At 43.5% G+C, this 11,441-nt stretch overlaps 1 protein-coding gene across 1 annotated transcript in view; it reads right to left on the reverse strand.

The window, feature by feature from the left end:
• The window catches only part of LOC127060961 (F-BAR domain only protein 2-like), a 259,614-nt gene that overhangs the window by 222,383 nt on the left and 25,790 nt on the right, over positions 1–11,441 (reverse strand). The window contains exon 4 of the mRNA XM_050986304.1: positions 8,756–8,860. Within this exon, the coding sequence (XP_050842261.1) occupies positions 8,756–8,860 (105 nt within the window). The remainder of the gene's footprint in view (positions 1–8,755; positions 8,861–11,441) is intronic.

An 11,441-nucleotide genomic window follows, 5' to 3' on the forward strand; every position in this document is an offset into this window, starting at 1 on the left:
CAGCATTTGTAAGGTTTCCATCACCCAAGAAAAGTGTTAAAATCTCAGGCTCTGCCTGTCCAGAACTCCCACGCTAGCCCTGCCAGGCACCTTCTCCCTGCACCCCCCCCCTTCTTTTTTTCGGCCAGGCCGTTCTATCAAATTTCAAGACGGCACCAGCACAGGCACAGGCTCCCTCTCTCTCTCCCTCAGGGATGGGGGGGGGGGGGGGCTGCCCGCTGTCTCTCAGGGTTCCTCCACCCTTCCATCCTGCAGGGGCCTTCACCTCCCTTCTCTGTCCAAGGCTCCAGCCTACCTCACCCGGCCGCATGGCTTCCCCTCCCCTGCCCAGCCCGCATCTGGGCAGGGGTGGTCTGACCTCTTTCACGGAGGGACGGAACCCAAGACAGCTTCCTCCTGGGAGTTTTCAGCTTTTAACCCCCTGTGTTCTCAGAGGCATATCCATGTCCTCAGTGGCCACACCAGGTGCCAATATTCAAATCTGAGGACCTATTGGTTTGACCACAGCATCCCAAAAAACTCACTTCCTTTTCAAACCAGGACAGTCTTTAATCATAAAAATCTTTCCATGTTTATTGCAGAAAAAAACCCACATAATCTGTAAATTAATATTAGGAAGATCATGTTTCTAATTTCAACTTCTCAAAAAAATATATCACAAGCCATGTCACTTTGATAACAGCAGGAAATTTGTGGTAGTGTTATTTTACAGTTTGTTCTTCTGTAATATTTCTTGTTATAAGTTTATAATGGTTCATTCCATGTACCCCATTTGGCTTCCCTGATGGTTCAGTCCTGAATTGTTTACCCCAAGATTTTCCCTCCAAGTGTATGTCAATCCCCCTGTCAGTCTCCTTGTACCCCCCTTGTTCCCTTGTCTTACCCTGGTCTGTCAAAGATAGCACACCCTTTTTGCTCTGGAATGTTCCCTGTCCTTCATCCCTTCCTCGAACTCAAACAAATGATCACTCCCTATTCCTTTGCCTTGGTTCACTGTACTGTGCTGCTGCTGTGCCACCCACTCCACAGCCGACGGCTGCAGGGAGCTGTGAGCCCCTGTACACGCTGCCACCCGAGAAAGTCTCCGCACAAATCCGGGGGTGGCTCCTCTCGAGACTGCATCAGTCTCAGGGAGTGAGCAGCTGGAGAACATCTCCCTGTGACCACAGCAACGCAGTGTCAGAAATTTAATAAATTAGAAGAAAGGAAAAAATGCAAAATTTATAGAACAGTATTGGAGTTGACCTACAAAAAGAGGACAGTTAAGTGAGGATGTTGGTACATGATTACCTAGAATATAGCCCCAACATGTCAAGGTGTTTGCATCCTCAGAAATATTTTATCTTAATGGTCGAAAACAGATTTAAGTTAAGCCAACTGGTTTTGTGCTGAAACAGCTGGGAATGTTCATGCTATTCACTTATTTGGTTTTTAGAATTAGTATATTTAATGTGAGATGTACTGCAAATTAAGATAATCTAGGTTGTGATTGATTAGCCCAGGGTGCTAGTGAGGGTCCTTTGCCCATGATTCTGAAATGTGCTGGCTGCACTGGAACACACTTGTAGTTTTATGGAGATGAGACAGACCCCTGAGGTAACAGAAGCCAACAGGGAAACACCAGAGAATTATCTCAAAGGAATTAAAGGGTGTTCCTCTACGAAAGTGACACAGCTGACAGCCTAGCTGAAGTGCCTTTACACCAATGCACATGGCATGGACAACAAACAGGAGGAGCTGAAAGCCACCATACTGCTAGAAAGCTACGACCTTGTTGCCATTACTGAACCTTGGTGGGATGAATCCCATGACTGGAGTGATGCTATTGATGACTCCAGGCTGTTCAGGGTAGGGGTTCCCCTCTTGTCCCAGATTGCAAGGCAAGATGTATTCTATTACCATCTGTATGGCAGTTGTCTGGTGTCAAGTGGGCATTTCTCCTTATCTCTCTCCCTGAGTGATCATAATCACTCCTCCCTCGAGAGGGGACATCTGCTGATAACAAGCTATTGAATGTCACTGCATGACTGATAAGAACTATAACATCCCATTGTGAGATGCTTCGCGCAGAGGGAGGAGCCAAGTATTGCTACCCAGATATAATCTGGAGATTCTGACACCAGCACGGCTTCCCACTGGATTTCCCAGAGGAATATCAGCTGCTTCTACTTCCACGGATCTGCAGAGGAAGAATACACCCTTTCTCTACAGGACCCCCCTGCTCCAACAGAACCACACCTGACCCTTCAGGAGGACTGCAGCCACTTTTCCAACTGGACTGCTACCAACACCCTGACCAACACGATGTCAGGTTGAGTTCTGACTCTGTCAGTGTTGTTAAAGTGTATTGCATTGTTTTATTCTATCCTTTTATTTTTTTTCCCTTCCCTATTAAAGAACTGTTATTTCCTGCTCCCATATTATTTTGCCTGAGAGCCCCTTAATTTAAAATTCATAGCAATTCGGAGGGGTGGGGAGGGTTTGCATTCTCCATTTCAGGGGAGGCTCCTGCCTTCCTTAGCAGGCACCTGTCTTTCCAAACCAAGACACCTCTTCATCAACAGCTGGATTGAGTGTGAAGAGTTGTCTCTGACGAACAGCCACAAACAGGTTGAAAGCCTGAGGGTAAGAATCAGACCAAAGCAACAAAGAGAACTTAGTAGTTAGTGTCTACTACAGGCTTTCTGACCAAGGGGAGCCTACTGATGAAGCCATCTTGCTCCAGCTGCAGGAGGCATCACGCTCACAGGCTCTTGTCCTTCCAGGGGACTTCAACCACCTTGACATCTGCTGGGAAAGTAGCAAGGAGAGCTGTAGGCAATCCAGGAGACTCCTGGAATGCCCAGAGGATAACTTCTTGAGCCAGGTAATAGACAACCCTACCAGAGGGAATGCGATACTGGCTCTGATGCTCACCAATGTAAGCGAACTAATTGGGGATGTCAAAACTGGAGGCAGCCTGGGCTGCAGTGATCATGCACTGGTGGAGTTTGCAGTCCTGTGGGACAAGGGTCAGGTAAGGAGGAAAGTTGGGTCCCCAACTTTTAGGAAAACAAACTTTCAGTTCTTCAAGGAGATAGTCAATAGGATCCCCTGGGAGACTGCCCTCAGGGACAAGGGAGTTGAACAGCTGGCAGATCTTTAAGGAAGTCTCTCATAGAGAGCTAGAGGTTGTGATCCCCAGGAGCAAGAAATTGGGCAAGGAAGGCAAGAGACCAACATGGCTAAGTAGGGAACTGCTGGTCAAACTAAAGGGAAAGGAACAAATGTACAGGCAGTGGAAACAAGGACAGGTGACCTGGAAAGAGTATGAAAATGAAGATGGATTCTGTAGGGATGGGGTTATGAAGACCAAGGCAAAACTGGAACTCAGTCTGCCAAGGAACACAAAGAATAACAAGAAGGGCTTCTACAGGTATGTCAACTAGAAAAGGAAAGTCAGAGAAGGCATATCTCCCCCAAAAACCACTGCTGGTGAACTGGCAACAAAAGATGAGGAAAAGACGGAGATGCTCAACAACTTTTTTCTTAGTCTTCAATGGTAACCTCTCTTCCCACACTTCTCAAGTAGATGCATAGCAGGACGGGGACTGGGGAAACAAAGTCCCTACCACTGTATGTGAAGATCAGGTTTATGACCACCTGAGGAACCTGAACATACATAAGTCTATGAGACACAATGAGATGCATCCCAGAGTCCTAAGGAAATTGGCTGATGTAGTTGCCAAGTCACTCTCCATGATATCTGAAAAGCCATGGCAGTCAGGTAAAGTCCCAGGTGACTGGAAAAGGGGAAACATTGTACCCATCTTTAAAAAGGAAGATCCTGGGAACTACTGACCTATCAGCATCACCTCTGTGCCTGGGAAGACCACGGAACAGATCCTCCTAGAAGCTCTGCTAAGGCATATGGAGGACAGGGAGGTGATTCAGGACAGCCAGCACAGCTTCACCAAGGGCAAAGCCTGCCACACTAACCTGTGGCCTTCTATGATGGAGCGACTACATCAGTGGACAAGGGAAGGGCTGCAGATGTCACTTATCTGGACTTCTGTCAAACCTTGGACACAGTCCCCTGTCGTCTCGTTCACAGGGGTTCCAGGATGAGGGAAGAGACGAGAAAGTTGACTCCATGTATCAGAAGGCTTGATTTATTATTATATGATAGATAATATATTAAAACTATACTAAAAGAATAGAGGAAAGGATTTCACTACAATGCTAAGCTAAGAATAAAAAGGAATTGAAAACAAAGGTCTTCTCCCAGACCGCGACCGGCCGGACAGGTGAACTGTGATTGGCTCTTAATTGTAAACATCCTGAGGAGGCCAATCACAGACCTCCCCTGTTGCATTCCACAGCAGCAGATAAGAATTGTTTACAGTTTGTTCCTGAGGCCTCTCAGTTTCTTCAGGAGGGGAGAAATCCTAAGGAAAGGATTTTTCATAAAACATGTCGGTGACAGTCCCCCACAACATTATTCTCGCTAAATTGAAGAGGGATGGATTCAAAAGGTAGACTGTTCGATGGATAAGAAAGTGGTTGGATGGTTGCATCCAGAGGGTGAGACATGGGGGTTAGAAATTAACTTAGAGTAGAAATTAATTTTGGATTTATGAGAGCTGTTTTAGATGAAGTGTGCTGTTTAACTTGCTTAGCCTGTAACTTGCTGTGCTCAGAAAGGCCTGCAAAGATGAACAAAGGAATGCAAGGCCCTAATAAGGACAGTCTTTTACCCGCAACAAGGTGAAAGGAATGTGAACTTCCAAGCTGGAGGGACATAAAAGAGGCTCCTTGGACCCTGAAACCAGTGCAAACCAACACTAAGGTTGGGCTACAGCCAAGAGACCAAAAAAGCATGCATAGAAGGACGGGGTGAAAAGTTCATCCCCGAGAAAGACCATTTACTTCCTCCCATGTGACCACCAGGTGACCACCAGAGAGATCTGCGCAAGCCCAGAAGGACAGATAAGCTAATTTTAATATGAAGTGGGGCTGGGCTGGGCTAGGATATGAATATGCATTGGCTTATTGAAAACAATGCATATGCAACATTTTAGTGGATAAAAGAGGGGTTGAATTCTCGGGAGGTGCACATGCCTTTGCAGAGCGATCCTGCATGTGCCTGGCACTGAATAAATACATACCTACTTTACAACTTTTACGAGTTGTGGAGTTTTTCCATGAATCAAGGGAAGTGGTCAATGGCTCAGGGTCCCGATGGACATCAGTGACAAGTGGTGTCCCTCAGGGGCCCATATTAGGGCCAGCGCTATTCAGTGTCTTCATCAGTAACATAGTGGGACTGAATGCACCCTCATCAATTTTGCAGATGACACCAAGCTAAGTGGTGCAACTGACACACCTGAAAGACATGATGCCATCCAGAGGGACCTGGACAAGCTTGAGAACTGGACCTACAGAAACCTCATGAGGTTCTACAAGACCAAGTGCTGGTGCCGCACCTGGGTTGGGGCAATCCCTGGTGTCATGCAGGTTGGGGGATGAATGGTTCGAGAGCAGTCCTGCCGAGAAGGACTTGGTGGTGCTGGTGGATGAGAGGCTGGACACAAGATGACAATAAGTGCTTGCAGCCTAGAAAGCCGATTGTATCCTGAGCTACATCAAAAGCATCCTGGTCATCAGGTCAAGGGAGGGGATTCTGCCCCTCTGCTCTGCTCTTCTGAGACCCCACCTGGAGTACTGCATCCAGCTCTGGAAGCCACAGCACAGGCAGGACATGGACCTGTGGGAAGGAGTCCAGAGGAGGCCACCAAGATGATTAGAGGGATGGATCACCTTTCCTATGAGAAAAGGCTGAGGGGGTTAGGTTTGTTCAGCCTGGAGAAGAGAAGGCTTCAGGGTGACCTAATTGCGGCCTTTGAGTACCTGAAGGGAGCCTTCAAGAAAGATGGAGAGAGACTTTTTATAAGAGCACCTAGTGACAGGACAAAGGGGAATGGTTTCAAACTGAGGGACAGTAGGTTTCGATCAGATATTAGGAAAAAATTCTTTACTCTGAGGGTGGTGAGGCACTGGCACAGGTTGCTCAGAGAAGCTGCGGATGCCTCATCCCTGGAAGTGTTCAAGGCCTGCTGCGCCTGCTGTGTCGAAAGCACTTCCCTCCCGTCCGAGCGGGGGGGGGGGGGGGGGGGGGGAAGGCGGCCTGGGCTAGCTCGGAGCACAGCAGCAGCTAGCAGCGAGGGGCACTACCCAGATCCGTCAGGGACGTCCGGGCAGGCTTCGGCAGGACAGCAGCAACAGTATCGAAAAGAAGCGGCAAGGCGGAGAAGCCGAGAGAAAAGAGGGTCTTAACACGCCCGGTGTAGCCCAGTGGTTTTAATGTATCATTCCTCCACTGCGTCCAGGCGGGAAAAGACGCCACTGCGTCCAGGCGGGAAAAGACGGGACAAAAGGGGGAGAAGCAGTATATAAAGGGGTGTACAAGAACCAATCGGGGGAAACTGAGGAGGGGAATTCAACATGACTGACACCGGGGGCAACAAGTGATACACGAACAAAGGAGGGGCTAGGGGCACCTGCCCAATCACCCCCTGTGGAAGGGAGAAGTTTCTGGAAGGATGGGGCGGTTTCAGGAGATGAACGGGGCTCTGGAGGAGGGGAAAATATAACGAAAGGGGCAGTTGCCAGGGGAACGGGGGTGGAGACAAGGGCTTGGCAGCGAGCCCAGACAGGGAGGACACCATTCGAGGGAAAGGGGGAACCAGGACTGAACCATCGAACTGGGTATAGGGTTGTAATAGGGGGAAGCATCACAAAACAATACAAAATGGAGGAGATAACTCAATTGGGAACTGAACACACACCACAACAAAGGCCCGGCTGGACAGGGCTCTGAACAACCTGATCAGTGCAAGGTGTTTTTGCCCACGGCGAGGGGTTGGAACTAGATGATCTTTAAGGTCCTTTCCAACCCAGGCCATTCTATGATATTCACTGTCGCTAACGGACACGAAAGAACCAGACGCACACCGCTGCTCCAAGGTGAAGAGCAAAAAGAGAGAGTTTATTTTCTGACCCCAACATTTATAGTTTTCCAAAAGTGACAGTGGATTGGAGGGTGACAGTGCCACCTCTCCAATGCCACTGGACAAACTACCAGTCTATCAAGTCTCTCCGCCTCCATAAAGGAATGCAAAACAATGTGTTATCTCCAGACAGTGTGCGATAAAGTTCTCTACAAGGAGGTAAACATCAGAAGGCTTAGAAAATATTAGAAAATCAGGGCAACAATTCACAAGTGTTATTTTTGCATCATCTTTAAAGTAGCCCTCCTGCAACCAAACTGTAGATGCAGTCACACCATTATACTTAAAACAGAGTTCACAGACAGGACTTAGACAGGTAGAATTCCAATTTTCGTTTCCAATATGGATAGCTGTGGAAGGTATTCAGAGTTTCCAAGTGTCTGTTATCAAATTAAGTGAAAATTTAAATTATAAGTAAAAGGGTTGTTGCAGTTAATGAACTAAGATTATTTATGCAAGTGTGGTTTGCAGTGAGACATAAATTTGTATAATTTCTGTATTGCAAACCAAAACAGCCCAAAAGTATGGCCACATTTTTCCATCTGTAAGATCTGCTATAGTAAAAAGATTTATTTTCTCTACACCTCAGCCTGTTTTAAATAACTCATGCCTACCTAATAACAGAAATAAAGCTGAACAAAAAGCATCTTCATATTCAGTCTCTGGATACAAAAGAACCTGCTACTTTTTTTCATTATTTTGTTGTAGAGAATCATTCAAATTAATTTTAAAGATATTATTAAAAGCCCAGGTAATTTTCCTTCACTAACAATAAAATCTATTTCAAATACTCTTAATGTTTATCACCTGTCAGTTCTAAACAAAAACTCCTGTTCATTACTCACAGCTTTCTTGCTTGTTATAGACAATTTTAAAGTGCAATTTTAGCAAGGCCAATCTATTAAAGTAATATTTGGTAATTTTTATCTTATTGTTTTAGAGAGCAGTAAGTCAACTGCTATAAACACAATCTCTTTCTTGTCAGGTAAGGAATAGATAGCAGACAGCTTTTTTGAGACTAAATAAAGATTTAAATCAACCTGACTGAATTTGCTCTGAAGTGAATCAGAAGCATTCACAGGATCTATTTCAGTGAGGGTTCAGTAACTTCCAGAGCAAGGTAATCAACAAAATCAACAAAACTGAAAAATAAATTTTGAAACATAACAAGCAGCAGCACATGAAATCATACAGAGAACTTGATATCCTCTGAAATACAGATTAAAACAGCTTAAAAAAAAACAAAACAAAAATTTGAGTATATGTGCTTTTGACCACCTCACATAAACCCTGGAAAGTCACTTTCACAAGCTGTTACTGAAGTGTTTTGCCAGAATGATAATGAAAACATGATGGATCTCAGTTTTTAAACTCCTATGAATTAATTTATCTCTCCAGCAATTCACAAGATTTCCCACATGATCTCAATGTATCTACAATACTTTCAAAAGTTTTCTTCATAAAAAAGTCTTTCAGAGTGCTAGTGTTCAACTGTATCATTCAAGGACACTGTCATCACAACATACATGATCAATGTTTGCCCTTCAAACATATTCCTTCTGACATTATTGCTCATATCAATTTCCAATGGAGATCATTCTATCTTGAACAAATTTTTCAAAAACTTTAATTTCAGATATCATCAGAGAGGTAAAATAGAGGAGATTAATTTATTCTAAAGAAAAATAATTTAATATAACACTTACCTGTGCAGTTTCTTTCATCTCCTGTTCAAAAGCAGATTTAACTGCTGCATATTTTTCCACATACAGTTTATAGGTATCTGTAGCTTTTTTCAATTTAACTGCTGCCTATAGATTAGTTTAAAAAAAGTATCAAATGTCACACATCCAACCTGATCCAAGACTTATAAAGTCACTATTAACAGAAAGCCTAGGATGACCTACAAAAATGTTCAGGGGCATATCAAAACAGCGAAGTTTCATAACAAAATTTCACCACTAAATAACTGATTCAAGCCATTAGATTCCTATTTAAAGCTATATGTTAACCACATAAAAAGGTAACAAAGCAATTGCCTCATTTAAATACCTTCCTCTTATCAGTAATGACTGTTATACTTATTTTGAAATAAATATTTAAAATTTTGTATTATCAGAATTAACTAAATAGCTCATGTCAAATACTTAGATCTGCACCAGAAAAACAGGAAGAGTACAGGGCTGGAATACAGACCAAACAGTTATTAGGAAAATTCTGGGAGGTAATGGTAAAAAACACAAGGCGGTACAGTTCTCTTAGAAGTGAAGGAAGAAATATAAGGGAGAATATATTCAAAAGTATAGGTGTTCTGTCAATGGAAATTTTAAGAGATATTTGAAAGTGAAGTTAATGCAGAACATACTGATGACCAAATTTATGCAGATCAGAGTTGTTTATAATAGTCCTTTTTGGTTTTGTAATTTTTTTTGTTTCATTATTTGTTGCTAATAAATCAAAATATTCTTTTTGTGGACTTAATATTCCTAAAAGACAAAAAGAAATACAGGAGAATCCCAATATTGCACAGACAACAAAACTCAGTGATTGCTTTTGGTAGAGAAAAAGTGATTTTCAAAGCAAACACAAGATTACGTTTTTCAAAATTTTTATAATCTTGCTATTTCCACAAATTAAAATAAAAACTGCTTGCCTAGAACATCAGCCTTTTTGTAGCCTGTGTTCAACATGCCTATTTTATTTATCCCATTGAAAATTCCCATCAGCTGTAACTCAGAAATATTTATGAATTGCTGATGACATCAATAAGGTATTTATTATTGTTCTAGTTCTGAATTGCTTTCCTCACCACTGGGGATTAAAATAAATTTACTTATACAGTATTAAAAATATTAGAAATTAATTATGTAGGTTTAAGTGGCACTACCATATAAGAAAGACATTTAAACTATTAGAGTGCATCCAAAGGAGGGCCCCAAGAATGGTGAAGAGTCTGGAGGGGAAGCTGTATGGGGAGCAGCTGAGGTCACTTGGTCTGTTCAGCCTGGAGAAGAGGAGACTGAGGGGAGACCTTATTGAAGGCTACAACTTCCTCACAAGGGGAAGCGAAAGGGCAGGCACTGATCTCTCTGTGACAAGTGACAGGACTTGAGGAAACAGCATGAAGCTGAATGAGAGGAGGTTTATGTTGGATATTAGGAAAAGGTTCTTCACCCTGAGGATGGTTGAGCACTGAAACAGGCTCCCCAGAGAAGTGGTCACAGCACTAAGTCTGCCAGAGTTCAAGAAGCATTTGGAAAATACTCTTGGGCACATTGTGTGATTTTTGGGGTGTCCTGTGTGGGGCCAGGAGTTTGAATTGATGATCCTTGTGGGTCCCTTCCAACTCAGTATATTCTATGATTCTGTGATTCTGTGCTTTAATTGTAACTTTCTCACAGCTTAGCACAAGTGGGCCCTGCTCAAAGGTTGGCAGAGGTGAACTCTAAATGAACTCTGTCAACATGAATGGCTATTGGGGGCACAGACTATGAAGGTATAAAGAATTTCTTTGTCAGGGTCCTTCTCTGGAGGCACCAGCTCAAGCTGAAATAAACTGACTCTGCCTCAGAACCCAGGGTCTGAACTATTCTTAAATACTCACCTCATTTTAAAAAATTTCATGTATCTTCATGTGTCCTACAGGGAAAATGGAAACTAATTTTCACTTGCAGTTACTTATAAAGCTGACCACTATCAATAATTTTCAAATTAATTTTAAAAAAATGTACTCAGGAAATATATAGTTATATTCTGTAATTTTCAAGAGAAAAAAAAGGAAAATCATGACTGATAGAATAGTGTTATCACTTGTTCACATGGAGAAACATCAACCAGGAAATCAAGACGAATCAAAGACTTTTCAATTCTCAGAGAAGTAAGGAGGGGACAGGCAGAACTGCCACCTTAGACATAAAAAGTGTTTCTACAAATATATCAGCAACAAAAGGAGGGCCAAGAAGAATCTCCATCCTTTGTTGGATGTGGGGAGAAACATCATGACAAACGATGAAGAAAAGGCCGAGGTACTTAATGTCTTCTGTGCCTCAGTCTTTAATACCAAGATCAGTTGTCCTCAGGGTACTCGTCCTGGGGTGACTTTATGATGATGGTATCCCCATCCTCTGTTCTCTTGCCCAGAAATGGGTCCTGTAGCTTTAGGCTAGTCCCAGAGAGACAGAGAGGGCAAAGGAGGGAAGGGGGGAGGGAGAAGTGGAGGCGTGCAGTTTGTCTGCAGAAGCTTCATTTTACTCCCCCGGAATTTTTTTTCACATGGACTGTGATGTCTGCAGCACGAACAGTGGGAGAGAGCTCTCCTTTACTTTTAGTTAGTTTTTTCTACCTAGCTGAGGCCAGAAGGTTTTTTTTAAACTGTTGAGCTATTGTTTAGTC

Source organism: Serinus canaria, chromosome W (genome assembly GCF_022539315.1).
Source record: "Serinus canaria isolate serCan28SL12 chromosome W, serCan2020, whole genome shotgun sequence".
Classification (NCBI taxonomy): Eukaryota; Metazoa; Chordata; class Aves; order Passeriformes; family Fringillidae; genus Serinus; species Serinus canaria.